Raw genomic sequence first — 16,348 nt, forward strand, 5'->3', positions numbered from 1 at the left:
CCATTTAGTATCTTCATCAGCTATCCAGATAACAGGGAAAAATGCACCCTCATCAAGTTTGTGGATGAAAACAAACTTAGAGGAAGAAATTGATATGTTAAACAACAGGGCTGCTGTTCAGTGGAGCTTTGACAGAGTGTGCTGAAAGAAACTCATGAAGTTCAACAAAAGCAAACAGAAAGTCCTAAACCTGGGATGAAATATCCACATGCAGTAGTATTGTCTGGGGCTGACTGGTTAGAAATATGTTTTGCAGGAAAAAAACAAAAAAAAACCAAAAAACCAAAAAAACAAAAAAAAAAAAAAAAAAAAAAACAAAAAAAAAAAAAAAAAAACAAAAACAAACAACCAAACAACGAAACAAACAACTGAGATCCTGGGGCAATCAGGATTGCCTCAGTTGAACATCAGTCAGCAGTGCAGCCTTGCAGAAATAAAGATTTATTGCATAGTTGGATGTATTAGCAAGAGTGTAGCCAGCCAATCAAGATACTCTATATTTGGCATTTGTGACCATATCTGGAGTATCTTACCCAGTTTTTGTTTCCCAGTACAGGAAAAGCTGTGAAACTGGGGAGTAAGTCCAGTAGAGCAATATCAAGATGGTAAATTGCCCAAGAACCTATGGAGGTTTTTTTTAATAGATCATTAAATTTGTGTTATTGAGCTGTTATATATAGCTGGGAACTTATTTTCTCACCACATATACTGTTTACAAGAAAGCATACACTGATTTGCAGTCTTTAGTCTAGCACCAGCCTACTCTTGAGGTACTGAGGCTGTAGTTTTCCATGGCAATTAAATTGTCTTTCACTGCCCCTGGCTGCCTTGGGCATGGATAGAGTACAGCAGCACAGCCTATATCCAGCAGATATCCTTAGTCTGGCTCTTTCTAAGCATGATGTAGACACTTTAAGACTTATTTACAGAAAATCTGATAATCAGTATTGTGGTAAAGAAGCCTGCTGCTTATGGGTTTAACATGTTAAAGTACACCTGCAAATCAACTTTCAATTATTTAATTCAGACATAACTTTTGAAGCTCTGAAAAGCATTAGGGCACAGGTAAAAAGCATGTGACAGGCAGATGCCTTAGAGAGGATCTGGACATGGAGGCAAACAAGCAAGACTCTTAACTCCCAGTAAAAATTTGATCATACCATACAGTGCATGTGGGTTCTATTTTTGTTTCCAGGAGATAAGCTACTTCTTGACTGAGAGGAAGGGAAAAATATAAAAATGTTTATCTCACTTTTTATGATGTGTACAGTGGTCTGAAATGTATTAGCTACACTCTGATCTCTGACTCTCATAGCTCAGTAAAGATAATTTTGTAACGTTTGCTGAGGAATAGCCTAGATATTTGTTACATAGTGCATCATTCCATGCTTGAGTGGAATACACTGTATAATGTATCTGTATTGAACCACTGTCCTTATAAACAGTTTGGTACAATCACTAATCACACGTGCATAATGAATCCCACCTAAATTGCATACAAATTTTCATAGAATTTTGTTAATTGCATCAAAGTTAGAACACTGGGAAAGTGTTTTACATACAAAAATTTGTCACTTTTAGCTATGGTTCACACATTTACATGCATACAGGTATCCATATGCTTTTGAGGTTGCTATGTATGCAAAGAATAGTTAGCAACCTTTCTGTTTATTAGGAGGATTTCTTCCCCTCCCCTCTGATTTCTACACACTGTAGTCTCTCACAGGGTGTTCATGTTAAAAGATTACTGAGGTACTTGAAAATATGGTTTCTCACTTTTGTCCAATGCCCTAACATCTGTACAAGAGGGCCTTTATTTTCTTTTTATTTATTTTCTTTATTACAGGTTGTAAAAGAAAAAGGGGTGGATTAATAGTATTCCTGTTCATAGGTATATTTTAAATGGATTTAAGAAAAGAGAGATGCCAGGTCATTTGGCTTTGCAGACCATGCTCTCTGAGAGAACACACTGAAGGAGATCAAAACAATTACCAGAAATCACTCATTTGTATACAGACTAATTTCCCCCTTTTGGAAAAAAAAAAAAAAAAAAAAAAAAAGGATTTCTATTTTTTCTTAACTAAATTGGTTTCTCCTATCTGAGAGTTCTGGCTGAAGAGCTGAGGTATGAGATAACTTGTGAGCAGCCAACTAAAGCTGTCATCATTTTGCATGAACAAGTTTTCACACATTTATGAATGAGAGGCTGAATGGAAAAGAATTATTTTTAAAATACTCTTTAAAAAATCAACATTGGGAGCCTTTCAAATATGAATGGAAGGGTAAGAGAGGGTAGGAGAATAGAAATTAAAGTATTTTAGAGAGGCAAATGCAGTGGGAATCTCCTTTTCTTTACCAGATAACTTTAGCACAGTCTATGTAGTATAAGAAAACAATAGAAACCATTGCAAAGAAGAAGAAAAATTGATGCTCTCGTTACCCAGGTGAAGTATTTAAGGAAGATCAGTTTTACTAGGCAGTCAGGATTAAGGGGTAGTTGTATCTAGAGAGATTATAAAATCTAATGAGAACATATAGCTCTCCAGAAAATTTAAGTTAGGGAAGAAGCCGGTTGTTAGAGAGTCTAACTATATCCATTTAAACTCCATCCTAAAATACTCCCAGTCATATTATAACAAACAGAGCTGAGAAAATTCTTCTGTTGGTAACAATAAATAATTTAAGAGAACTTGAAAGATTCTTTTAAAAAATATATTCTTACTTATTTTCTCTGTCACAAAAACCTGTAGGAGCAACATATGTTCTGTGCTAGGTTATTTCTCGTAGTGAACAAATACAAAATTGGAAAACTCTTTATCCCTTATCCACTGAAGTCACTGTATGCTTAATTCTGATTATGTGACAATATAATGCATCTCTATACAGAAAACAGTTAGACAACCAAAATTAAGCCAGTATATAAGGATTATTGTTGCTAAAAAAAAAAAAAATAAGTACAGGGACATACTTTCTCTTTCAGTTATAATATGTATCGCAGGTTTCCCATCTAGTGTCAACAGAAGGAAAAACTGAACCTCCAGTCAGATATCTCCCTGTCTGATGTTTTGAAGCAATTCCCACACAGCACTATAGGTTACTCATCACAAAAGCTTTCAACAGAATTTTAGGTAATTAAAGTTTTTTATTAATAACACTATGCTTCACTCTACCCTAATATTACCTAAATTGTGGCAGCTCTCAGCACTGAAATGTATACTGTCATTTGCTTTTACTCTGGGTACTTTTAGATGTAAGCAAAGATAAACAGTTTTAGGTTTAGAATGGCAATACATAAAAAAAAAATAATAATTTGCTGGGGTAATGTTTCAGAGAAAGGAAGGCAAAACTATATATGAAAAAGTCAACTCTCTGCCCATCTATTCCTAGCTAAAAATGCATGTTTTATATGCATGTGTACCTATATATACATGTATACACTTGTGTGTATATTCACACACAGAGAACTAAAAGTATTTCAAATAAGTAGTTAATTGAAATATATCAGGTGCAAGCAGAATGCTATATAATAACTACTAATTACTAATGGATGAACTTTTGTTTCTGTTGAAACGTCAGTACTATGATCAACAGCATTTTTATACAGCTTGATCTCACAAAAGAATTTAAATTCCTTTTTAGAGTCCCACAGTGAAAATAACACTTCATTATTACAATGGAATTAGAATCAGTCAGTAAGATTAGATTAAAAACTTAAGTTTAGTATTTCCTGAATTTTAAAGCATTTGTCAATATGAACTGAATTTCTGTTGATACAGTTATTTATTTATTTTTAATGCAAAATTCATAATAGTATTAATTATTTGTTTCTCCTTGTCTTGCTAGGACATTATTTATATTACCTGTGGTACATGATCTGCAGGGACCCAGCAAGGTAGGCACCTTTATTTTGCTGATGAATAGCAGAGGGGGTTCAAAAGATACCTTAATATATATTACCTAGGAAGAAAAGGGGCATATTAGTTATACTTTGTATGTGATGTGTATTTTCATTATTATACTCAAATAGTATAAAATAAAATTAGTGGTCTTTGGATTTTAATGATAATGGCTGATAAGGAAAAAGATCATAATTATGTTGGATAAGACCATAAACATTACTGTTTTGAGAATGGATTTAAAACATGCATTAAAATTATATTTGTAGGATTTTGGTTACATTATAAGAATTATGATTAGTGTTGAAATACCTTTAAACTGAGGAATTATTATTGTGTTAACTAAGGGTTTCCACTGGTTACCGTCACTGATTTTTAAAGTAAACATAATAGTAGACGGTCACCAAAATCCCAACCCTACAATTCAGGCCAAATACTATTGATGTTTATCATAAGGTCCTCTATAGAGGAACAGACTTTACTTATGTAAGTAAAACAAGCAGGATTAGCCTCTTTGTTGAAATGACAATATATTTATTTTACTATGGAGCCCTTGAATTTTGCTGATACTTGATTATATAAGCATCTGATTAAAAGCTTTGCCTATCATCGGCCCAGCCACCTAGTCTGTGCCTAAATACAGTCACAGGATATCAATAATTCTCAGGAGTTTACAGCCTGTTAATGTGATCTAGTTAACAGGTGGCCAGCAATCATAAAGTCCTGTTTTGAACATTCTGACAGAAAGAATCTGTTCCATTAAGAAAATGGATATTTAACAATGAGTCATTATTATTTACCACCATGATTAAAAATGGGCATGACTCATGTCATCAAACATGATCCTGGAACAACTGTTCAAGACAGTGTGTGGTTTCAAACCTAGAAACTGTGCATTGCCTCAGAGACATTCTTTGGCCTTTCAACAATAAATAAAAACTGATGAATCAATTGGGGTTTTTTAGTTATGTATAACTTTTTAATGGACTTTAGTTAACACGTCATCACCTATTAAAATTATGAAGTACATTAATGACACTGATTTTTGAGTGCTTGTTAACACAAAAAAGTTATCCTGGATTGAAACAGATTATTAATTATAACAGCTATTTTTAAACAATGCTACCTGTGATCCTGCCTATTCCAGAAATGACTGTCGCGTAACAGGGACATGAAACCACTTTCGGCTATTTCTGAATAACTCCATCAGTAAACAAGCCCTTTTAGTCTATTTTCTACTTTGACAGATTGTCCAAGAGAGAAATTTGGTCAATAAAAACAAAATGTTCTTTTTAAAAGTTAAAAAAGCCACAGCCAACAAACACAGTGTAACTTCTAAACAACTCCCTAGTTTCTTGTCTGTCTCTCTCCTCCTCCCACCCAAAATAAACAGACCCAGCTTGCAAGAGGCTGACCAGTAATGAGAGACACTGCACATCCATCACACCCACTGCCGCAGGGGGAGTTAAGAGTACAGGTTTATGCAAGACCGTGTTCAAACTACGGATATAAAACTCAACAACCTAGAGGAAGGCAACAAAGTATATGAGGAGTATTTATCACTCCTGATACAGGTCTCAGATTCTACCCTGCCAGAAGTACTGAAGTACACTGAAGAAACACTAAACCAGCGGCTCCCCAAAACATCCAGGTGATGATTGTTCCCTGAAAGGGAAACAAACAGACAGTGTTTTCATAGGAACATCTTATGATCATGTTACACAGCATCTTATGAGACAGTTTGAAAGTTGTTGTAATGTTGTGTTAGTACTCCCACAGGAACCAGCGCTGTTACGGTGCCATTGGCCTGCTTCATTACCATCTGTGATTTACACTTACTAACTCTCATGGTGCCCCTCAACACTAAACTCTGAATGCTACCCAATCAATTTATTAATATAAATTATTTTTGGTAATCCTTCTCTTAATGTGCTGGAAGTCTCACATAATATTTCGTGGTTCATTCTACTGTGCTGTTGTTGTATACTTTCCCCCTCTAACAGGAAATATATCATGATATCCACACCTTATTTTTATATATATATATATATATATCAAAATATCTACTGTTTCTAATGACAAGTAGATTGCACCTTCTCAACCTCAGATACAAAATTAAGTAAAAAAAGGGAAAGGGAATAAATACTGCAAAGAACATGGGAAAAAAAAAAAAAAAAAAAAAAGCACCATGATTGTAATTAGTGTACAATAAGAATATAAGAATATACTGCCCATTTTCCATTTAACAGTTTATGTAACAGTCCTAACTCTATAGCTTAGCACGAAGGATACAGGAGTGCAAAAGGAAGAGATGCAGTTTATTAGAGACCTTCGTTAGACTCAGAAGAGTATTGGTTATCATATAAAAGTATTTAGCTTTATAAAACAAGCATGGTCAAAATTACTGAACTTGAATGCATGACACAGGATATTCAGATTCTGCAGCTTCAGTGGCTTAAGAAACTTCCAAGAATATGTACAAGGAAAACCTTGTCATTGGTCTCAGTTGGCTTAGGAGAGACACAGAACTAGGATGTCATTGCCTTATTCAAGCCAGATGAACTGAGATGAATGAGACAACTGAAAGTGATTACGGTAGGCAGAATTTCAAAATATGACTGAGGAAAAGTAATAGAAACTGAAAACTTGGGACCTTGAACCCACCTCAGTGTCTATTTTTTTGAGAGACATGATTGAGTTTTAAACACAAAAACTTAGATTTAAAAGTAGTTTTATAATATCTATATTAAGACAAATATTTTTGTATTTTAATAGCAAAAGGTTGCTGCTGACTCAAGTTTTATTTCATGTAATTAAACATAGCCCTGTGATATTTTGCAACTAGAAACATTGCAGTCATGCCAATGTACAAGAGGGAACTAGAAAATGCAACCCAGTAAAAAAACAGACCTGAAACCCCTTCATTCAGTAACCAGCAAAGTGAAACACCAAAGCAAAGGAACAGCATCAACAGTAAAAATGCATGAAAATATTAAATATTAAACTGGCTTATGTTTTAGTCATCTGACGTATCATAAGCAACACAGATAAGTTTTTTTTTTAAAGAATATATGACTTTAATTGACTTTGTCCCTTTAATGATAAATTTACAATGAAAATGACATGTCCACCATAATTTTGAAATACAACATAGCTACCACCGATTCGCTGAAAATGCCTTTGCATTATATTCGTTTGTGGCAGAGGAGTAAAATTGACAAAAATAAATTCTTATACACATCTACCCTTGTGGGATTAATAGCAAGATGAAATATTTCAAACTAAATAAACAAATATAAAAATCATATAAAATAATATAAACATTCCTCTTGGATCTCCTTAAGCAAGATTTTCCTCAGCACACCTAATACACCAACCTTCACAAAAAAAGTGAAGAAATAAGATCTGTTTATCGAGAATGAGGCAAAAGGATGCAACTGACATTGGCCTGATATTTTACTTCTTGTTGATTGGGGTAATAACTTTTTCTAACCTCCGATATCGATGTCAGTCCACCCCCAGAACTCTGAGGCCATTTGTACTGGGAAGAGCACACACGGCTAATAAATGCATGGCACCTGTGCAACTTCTGGTGAATTTGCTGATCCTCTGAGGCCCCTCTCCCAAAGGCTGTCAAAGATGCTAGTGGCAACTCCTCCAATACTTGCCATGGACAGGTCAAGCGAAGATGGTTTTATTTAATTTAGAAGAGGAAGAGTTTGCTCTGCCATCTCTCCGTGTTCCCACAATGTGTACTCAAGAATTAGTGGACAAATACATCAAATAAATATCAGATAAAAGCACCCAAAATACGCTCGGTAATGCAAAGAAAGGATATATTTTAGGGTATGGTCAGAGAAGATATTCAAAGCCTCCATTGTTGCTTCTAGAAATGTCAGGACAATTGAGAAATGTCAGTTCCTTTACCGGTTTCCAGATTGTAATTGAAGGATCATGTAGCTCTCTTTTTCTCTCTCTTTCTCTCTCTTTCTCCCTCTCTAAATAGGTCTATAAAGATCAGCTGGAAAGTGCAGACAGAATTGTTCACTGGTTAGCTTTACTTAGAGCTACAGGGTATATATGTGCTTTGTTTCGTCTTATTGATCAATCTAGCTTACATTTTTAGCACACACAAACAAAAATCAGGAAAAAGAAAAAGTCGATGAAAAACACGAACAACACAAAACAAATAAGGTTCCAATCGTGCAAATTTTGCTTCACTGGATAAAGCACTTCTTGACACAGTAATGTCCAGAATCCCCCTCCCCCAGAAAAATACAGGACTGAGACTGAAGCCATGAAGCCATTCTTTTTTTTTCCCTTTTTTTTTTCTTTTTTTTTCTTTTTTTTTTTTTTTTCTCTTTTTTCCTTAAGGCTATACAACACAAAGAAATAAAGCATGGAAAGAACACCTCATTGGGCTGAATACTTCATTCTTCTGGCTCTGGAATGAGCCTTTGACAAAGCAATCAAATTGTGTGGTCCAAGTTATTTTTCTTATTGGGACAACAATAAGAGAAAGAAAAAAGAGGAAAAAATGAAAGAGAGGAAAAAAAAATAAAAAGTAATAAGGAAGTCAATGATCCCAACAATAAAATCCGAAATTGACTTTACAATCACAGGTACAAATTGCTCAGGTCGATAATTTCATTTCTCCTAAAGATCACTGTCGTCTAAAACTAATTAGAGGCGCAGGTTCCCGAGGAATTGTCAATATTCAAAGCAAATGTTGGAGTTTAGAAGGTTATAATTCTTCTACCATGACAGTCTGACGGGGTGACTGGAAATATTGTCATGTGCTGCCAAGTTCAGGGTGTCGTTAACGGTTGAATCCTTGCTCCGGCTCATGGATCTGTCTCCTATTTGGCCTTCTTTTATAGTGGAAAGACTAAGAAGCCGGAAAAGGTTGAGTATTTCCACCCTCCCATGAGGTTACCCCTTTCCAGTTTGAGATGCACTTTATCTTCTCTTTCCATGTGGAGCAAGACCCCATTGCTGGCTGCTTCTCTGGTGACGTCCTGATCCCCTGCAAAAGCTGAAATCACTGGGTAGCCGTTTTGCATTAAACTTACCTAAAAAGCGCAAAGAGAGAGAATCTGAGTTTTCTCAATACTCTCAATGACTTTTTTGCCCTGCGCACATCGCTAAACTTTTGTGCAGGTTAGAAACAGGGCTGAATTAAGCTAAGGCAATGTGTGATTTCGGTTATGCATGCAGACCCTTTTAACTAAAACAACCTGCAGTCTCGTTCTTCATTTGCTGGTTTTATAAATATACTTTAGTGTCTAAAAATGAGCATTTGAAAAAAAAAAAAAAAGAAAGACGGTATCTTCTTTAGATCACAACCCACCTGGATGGTTTGTCTGTTATAGACCTTGACCACGTGGAAACTGAAACTATATATCCCTTTTCTTGGTGCTACAAATATACTGGAAGCAAGATCAAAATGGTTGCCAATATTAACTAATACCTGGAAAGTAAACAAACAGAACAAAACAAAAACAAAAGGAGAGAGAGAAAGAGAAAAATCAGACCCCCACCTTAGAAAAGCTCCAGTGAAAATCTGACATGAGCTCCATGACCGATATAAAGCCTAACCGAAATGGCATTTGCAGCACAATTAAAAGTGCACTGCAGGGGAAAGGAGCCAAGTTACAGAGGCATTTAAAAAGCACCACACTTCATAAAACGATGTAGTCATGCAAAAATGATCTCCAAAGCCTGTTAGATGAAGTGCAAATGTCCACACTGCACTGTCAATTAAAGCAAAGGTGTCAGAAGCGGGGTGGAGGGAAGGAAAGGAGGGAGGACAAAGCAGCGAGGAAAAAAAAAAACTCCTAAACTCCTCAACTCATAGTGCAAATGTATGGTTCTTAGCTAGCATTACTGAAATCAGACCTGCCCTCGAGTTTAATAGGGTATAGAACTAAAATCGGGCTGCAAAAAGGGGCGAAGGAGGAGAGAGGATGCTCAGCAACAGCAACATCTGCCACCAGCTCATCCTCTCTGCCCCTCTGGAGGGCTGTGCCGCCTGGCCCGCTCCCTCCTCAGGCGCCTGGGGTGGGCGGCCCCCACTCCTCCCCAACAACAATCTTTATTTGCCATGTATTTCAACGTCTTTTTAAACAAAGAAAAAAAAAGAGAAAGGGTTGAGCCCCTCGGCAGATGTGTAAAGCCCCACTCGGAAGCGGCGGCCGCATCCTGCACCCCCCCCCAGAGGCTGGCGGTGCGGAGCCCGCCGCTTTGACCAGGATCCGGCCCCCGGCTGACCCGCTCGCACTCTCTCCAGGATCCATCATGATCTGGCTCAAAAGGCACGGGCAACGAGGGGAGGAAAACCCGCGGGGCCGTGGCGATCCCGTGGGGCGAGCGGCTGAGCCCGATCCGGCTGCGGCGCCGTGCCCGCCCCCGGGGCGCCCCGGCCACGCTCGGCTTTGCGGGCTGCGACCCCTGCTTTGATGGGGCGGAAGGAAACAAAAGTAAAACGCCCCCAAATCCGGAGCCTATCCTCCCAAATAGCCAAATCCAATTCTTTCCAGGAAAGGACAAAAAAAAAAAAAAAAAACAACCCACAACAAAGAATCCATTACAGTGGGAGCACCAACGGAGGAACGCCTTCAAACTCCTGAGAATTGATCATTGCGGGGTAGAGTCTGAAACACATTATATATGAAGCAAGCTTGCTTTGCTTTTGTGTTTGTTTGTTTGTTTTTTTTTCCTGTACTGATCGGACTGTATGAGATCTTGTATGCGAGGAACAGCTGTGCAAACTCATTAAAAGGGACAGGTAGACAGATGAATGACACGCAGACAGACAGATGCAAAAAAAAAAAAAAAAAAAAAACAAACAAACAAAACAACAACAACAACAACAACAAAAAACAGCAAAAAAAAACCAAAACAACACAAACAACAAAAAAAACAGAGTAAACAGTTTGCGTGTACTAATTTTGGCTGACTCTGCAATACTACTTAAGGAGTCAGAGGCGGTAGGAAAAAAGTAAATTTCATCGCAAAATATGAAACGGAAGGACGGGAGGCAAGCAGCGCGGCGGGGCAGGGGCAGGGCGGCCGGGCCGGGCTGCGCGCTGCTCTGCCCGCTGTACGCCCGGCAGGGTAACATCGCTCCGCTACAACCCACCGGGGGCATCGTCGCCCTCGGCTGTTAAGGCGGGAAACACCCTCTTCTTCCTCAGCCCTCCCTCCCCCAGAGAGATGCTGTAACACTGCCGAATGCGCTCGGTAGCAGGCAGATCCGGCGGCTCCCCGCCGGTAAATCTCCGTCCCCCCCTTGCCCTGAAAATGAGCGTTCCCGACGGAGCACCGAAGCTGGGGTGCGCACCCGTCCTCCCGGGCCGTCCCTGACTGCCCGGGGCAATCCTCGGCTGTAACGCGCCCCGGCGAGCGGCCGAGGCACAAACACCGCGTATAGCGGTGGGGCCGGGCAAGAAGTCAGTCCGTCCCCCCCCGCCCCCCCCCCCCCCCAAGGAAAGCCCCGCCGCCACCTAAAAGAACTTCTCCAACTCTTTCTGGGGCGGTACAACCGTTACTGAGCGGCGGGGGTCAGGACTAGGAGGTGGAAGGGGAGCACGAACCAAAAGAAGCGCGCCGTGACGGGGGGCGAGGGGCGGGGGCGCCGGGGAGCGGGGCAGCGAAGGCAAAGCAGGCGACGGCTGACCTGGTCGAAGTAGATGGTCATGGTGCGGTTGCTCATCTCGGAGGGCTCGTGGTTGGTGCTGCGGGTGGCCGAGAAGGCCACCTTGGCGCTGCCCGAGCGCACCGAGATCCCCAGGGAGGAGGTGATGGCGCCGTCGGCCGAGGGGCTGGAGTCGCACACCACCAGGCACTTCCCCTCCAGGACGATGGGCTCCGTGTCGTTCTGCGCCCGCACCGGGCACCCGGCGGGCAGCAGCAGCAGCAGCAGCAGCAGCAGCGGCAGCGCCGCCGCCAGGCAGCAGCAGCAGCCGCCCGCCGGCCCCGGCCGCGCCGCCCCCCGCCGCCGCCGCCCCATGCCCAGCGCCGGGCCGCGGCTCGCCGCCGCCATGCGGGCGGGCGGGCGGGCGGGCGGCCGCGGGGAGCCGAGGGGGCTGCGCGCCTGCTGCCGCCGCGGCGCCCGGCGGCCAGCGCTCTGCGGGACGGCGGCTGGGAAGCGGCGGCTGGGGCCGCGCCTTCCTCCCCTTCTCCTCCTCCCTCCTCCGCCTCCTCCTCCTCCTCCTCCTCCTCCTCCTCCGCGCGGGGCGAAGGAGTCTCCTCAGAGGGCGGGCGGCGCGCAGCAGCCTGGCAAGGGCGAAGGCGGCGGTGGAGCAGAGGAGCGGGCGGGCGCCCCGCCGCAGCGGGCTCCCCGCCCCGGGCGCCCCAGCCGGCACAACAGGTCTGGGAGAGACCTCGCTGCCCGGCGTCTCCCTCCAGTCTTCTCTCTCTCCCGTCCCCCAGCAGCGGCGGGGTGCCGCAGCCCCAGCCGTACTTTGAGGCGGGACAAGGGGCCAGCGCGGCAGATCCCGTCCCTGAACCCACGGTGCAGCACACCGTGGGCGCCTCGGACGGTCCCCTTCCCGCCCCACAGCCGAGGGGGGGCTCCCAAGCCCGGCTAGTTCCCACGGCCCCACTTTCTATTACACCTCCGAGCCCGGTTTATGTCGGTCTCCTAACGCCCCAGCCACTACGGGAGGAGATTTTATTATTCTTATTCGTAATGATCCCTCTCCCGCCCGCTGGAGCTGCCTCGCTATTCCTAGGGTTTGCGGGGGGTCGGGGCGCTGCCCCGGCCGGGCTCTCGGAGCCGCTGCCGCTCTCCTCCCCGCCCGGGGGCTGCTGTGCTCGGGCACCGGCTGGTACTTCCCAGCCCTTTGTCCCCCAGGCCAGGCTACCCCCGCTGTCACCGATCCCGGAGGTTCCCTAAACTCTCGGGAAGGAAGCGGCCGGCTCAGGCATCCTCCGGCTCCCACCCCGGCATGGACACGAGGCGCAGGAGGCAAAACCTCACCCGCCATCGCCCTGGGAACTTGCATCTCAGTTTTCCCCGCTCAGCAGAACACTCTGAGATCTCTCTCCGGGGAGATTTCCCCTACACCTCCCCCGAGGCATCTGTACCGCTGCCCTAACCCCGTATCGTATTATTCCTATCATTTAAAATGATATTTTGCATAAGGAACAGCCGGCGGGGCGGATAACGTCCTTTTTACCTGGGAGGTCCATGACGGGAGAGGAGGGCTGGCTAGGTAGCTCGTCCGTGAACTTGTATTGCTTAGAGAAAATGAGCCGAGATTGCGCTGGCAGAAAGAAAAGGAAACAGGAGTCGCCTCTTTCTCTCCCGCCCATTGCCAATAATCTTCCCCCCCCCCCCCCCCCCCGCCCCAGCCGCTACCACCTCCCTCCTCCCCTCTTCACACACACACACACACACACACACACACACACACCCGGCAGGGACCGGGAGCGGAGCGTGGCCCTGGCACCCCCCGCACCCCAGCCCCTGCCCCAACCAGGCACCCCGAGCCCCGCACCCTCGCCCCCCCCCCCCCTCCAGCCCCACGCCCCAGCACACCGCGGGCAGCCGCGGCGAGGCGTGGGGCTCCCTCCGAGACGGCCTCTCCGGGGCGCCCCGCCGCAGGGTGTCACCGGCGCCGGGGAGAAGCCGTACCCGCTCGCCCCCTCCCTTATTCCTCCTACTGAAACCCGTCGGGCTAAGTCGCCCCTGTTTGTACATGTCACCGACACGTTAGCGCTGAGGGGCTGCTGCTGCGGCCGCACGGCGCAGCGTCACGAAACGGGAAGCTATTTGGTATTCACGGACTTTAATAATGGTGATAATAACAGTAATAATAACAATAGTAATAATAACCACTAAAAAGGACAGGTTGTTTGGGGCACTTCGGGCCATAAGGCTGCGCACCGCTCACCGGAAGGCCCCGCTCCATGCCCGCACCCCCGCACCTCGGTGTCTCCCCCTTTATTAAACTGCCTCTTCCCCAGGGCTGCTCCGCTTCCCGACCCGCACCCCGGCCCGCACCCCCTCCCTGCGCGGGACCCTCACCCCGATCCGCACCCCGGCCCGCACCCACTGCCTGCTCGGGACCCTCACCCGCACCCTCTCCCCGCCCGGGGCCCCTACCCCGACCCGCCCCCCCGCCCGCACCCGCTCCCCGCCCCGCCCCGCGGCTCCGGGACAAGCGCGAGCGCCGGGCGCCACCTGGCGGCGGCGCGGGGCGGCGCGCGGCGGCGCGCCCACCGGCGGGGCGGGGCGGGGAGCGGGGCCGCCGGGGGCCGGGACGGTGCGGGGGCGGGAGGGAGGGAGAGAGGGGCCCGACCCCGTCGAGGGCGGGAGGGAAAATCCCAAAGGGTCAGAGCGTTAGGCTGAGGAACCGAGTGGCCGCCGCCTCTCGCTGCCTGCGGGGCCCCGGCGCGCTGCCCGCGCGGGTCCCTCCCGCCTGACGGAGATGTAATGGTGATGTATGTCACAGTCAAGGTTATCGTCAGATATAACCGGCTGCAAATGTTTCATGCGCCTCAGCTCGTGTGGCTGCTGCCGAGAGGTTAGCGGCAACGCGAGGGAGGGTGAGGCGAAGCTCTGGCAGTGAAGTTTTGTGGAAAAGCATCGCATTTCAATGCATCTCTCTCCCTTGCAAATTGGTTTTCTGGGTGCGTGTGGCATTTTAGAGATCCCGATACTCAGACTTCAGCATCTGAAAGGAACGTGTCAGAAAACTGCATATAAATCTAAACGGTAGCTCTTGATACAGAGAAAAATTTGCAGATGTATCTCAACAGTAAAATTACAAACTCATCTATGAATGAGCACTCCTCTGTTTCAATCTTCTGCTTTAAGCACAAGTAAGGAAACCCTGCGGGTGCCTGCCTGATGATTTGCACCGAGAAATTAATCATGCCCTGAAATTGCAGCTAAGCAGTGTGCAGGGAATTCCTAACCTATAGCTCCTTATTTCAAATGAGAATTTTATACTAAGCCTGAAATACTTGTGTTTAATGGTCTTTTTCCTGAGTTCAAGCATGGAGGGATCAGAGTAGAAAGCTGAAAAGTCTAGTGCATTAAAAGTATCAGAAATCAGAGCAGGAACCAGTCTGTGGCTGTAAGGCAACACCTATTCTGCAAGACAGCAAAGAGGACCACAGCAATTTCTCCAGAAGATATCGACACTCGATTTTGCATGGGTCTGCTACACTGGGGAGCTGCTGTTATTTCTCTTTAGATCATACTACTCATCGATTATAACTCTGCTGTATAAACAAGTAATGAAAGCAGAACCAAAAGATTTGTTCCTCGTTTTAGATGACTTACAACATTAGGCCCACTGGTGAGGGAATGATGGCACGTCATCACTTCTGCCTGCTACTTTCAAGAAAGATGAGCATAAGAACTGAAGAGAACTGAAAAGCCCTTAAATCCAAAGTGCATCCACAGAAAAACAGATTAAATCTTGCCTCTCTTTTAATACAAGGAAGGAATCCCACATGTATGAAGATCCCTTCTCTTTAGACAGCTAACTAGCAGAAGAAATATCAGTACAAATCAGTACAGCTTGAATGGAAAGGAGGAATAGCAAAATAAGAATATTTATTTCTAATAAAGTAATTGTATGACCTTTACAGTGTTTATTAGAAAACAGTTCCATGCATTACTTCTAATTAAATGCTGTCTTTAATGGGATAAACCTGCAGCCTGCAGAGTTATGCAGCTGACAGAATTATTTCTGCATCTTTCCTTTTGTGAGTGGCAAGGCTGAAACACATATTTTCAGAATATTAACATAGAAAAATGCAGGTCACTCAGCTATGGAGCGACTTCAGAAAGTGTAGCTTCTAAAGTGTATAAGCAGATAAGGTATTTGAAGTCCTCTTTCTTGAGCTCAAAGAGTCGGTTATAGTTGGAAAAGAATGGTGTGTAATGAAGTTCATGCCATTTTTCATCATTTTGCCAAGACAGCTAGGAATACAAGCATTTCTACCAGGGACATGTTGAACTTGATGGTGTGGGAGTTCCACAAGAAATGAAACCACTCATTTCTTTGGAGCCTTCCCTAAGCTAGCACTCATCTTGAACTCACCTAAGCGAACAGCTTCAAGGGGAAAAGCTTTTTGTCTCATCTACTAAATCACGTTATCAACAGAAAGGTATTCTGATCAGCAACTCCCAAGTGTTTCCCATACATTATTTACATTAATGTCTAATAAAATGGGACACACTTTTTCCAGATAAAATACTTACATATATGTTCTTGAAATAATTTCATGGATATTTATGTATTATCTTGATGTTGTATATATGAATACAGAGAAAGAAGAAATGTTCATTTGATGTGAAACATACTTTTGTCTACCCCTGATATCAGGACAAGTTTGTAAGAGGGACACAAAATCACTTCTATGATCAACCAAGGTGCAGAAGACTGAGTCCTCATTTATTATACAGGATACCATTTAAATTACTAAACATA

General features: G+C 44.1%; 1 protein-coding gene and 1 long non-coding RNA gene across 2 annotated transcripts; both read right to left on the minus strand.

Annotated features, from left to right (window-relative positions):
• Positions 1 to 6,948: 6,948 nt before the first annotated feature.
• Positions 6,949 to 11,907, minus strand: CBLN2 (cerebellin 2 precursor). Its single transcript, XM_033010653.2, has 3 exons — positions 11,575 to 11,907; positions 9,247 to 9,366; positions 6,949 to 8,968 (listed from the first exon to the last, which is right to left on the minus strand). The coding sequence occupies exons 1-3, from the start codon at positions 11,905 to 11,907 to the stop codon at positions 8,771 to 8,773; spliced, it is 651 nt and encodes a 216-aa protein (XP_032866544.2). The 3' UTR covers positions 6,949 to 8,770.
• Positions 11,908 to 11,957: 50 nt separating this feature from the next.
• On the minus strand, positions 11,958 to 13,546 carry LOC122153947. The gene is made up of 3 exons (XR_006165807.1): positions 13,441 to 13,546; positions 13,079 to 13,165; positions 11,958 to 12,173 (listed from the first exon to the last, which is right to left on the minus strand). It is a non-coding gene; the product is annotated as an uncharacterized LOC122153947 (long non-coding RNA).
• Between the last annotated feature and the right edge of the window lie 2,802 nt (positions 13,547 to 16,348).

The sequence above is a fragment of the Tyto alba genome, unplaced genomic scaffold, assembly GCF_018691265.1.
Source record: "Tyto alba isolate M040663 unplaced genomic scaffold, T.alba_DEE_v4.0 Super-Scaffold_27, whole genome shotgun sequence".
Classification (NCBI taxonomy): Eukaryota; Metazoa; Chordata; class Aves; order Strigiformes; family Tytonidae; genus Tyto; species Tyto alba.

Excerpts from the sequence above, each read along its gene's own strand:
- CBLN2 (XM_033010653.2), bottom strand. The coding sequence starts at position 11,907 with ATGGGGCGGCGGCGGCGGGGGGCGGCGCGGCCGGGGCCGGCGGGCGGC. Across the intron at positions 9,367-11,574 it reads TGACCATCTACTTCGACCAG|GTATTAGTTAATATTGGCAA; the intron begins GTCAGCCGTCGC and ends TTTACTTTCCAG. Across the intron at positions 8,969-9,246 it reads ATAACAGACAAACCATCCAG|GTAAGTTTAATGCAAAACGG; the intron begins GTGGGTTGTGAT and ends TGCGCTTTTTAG.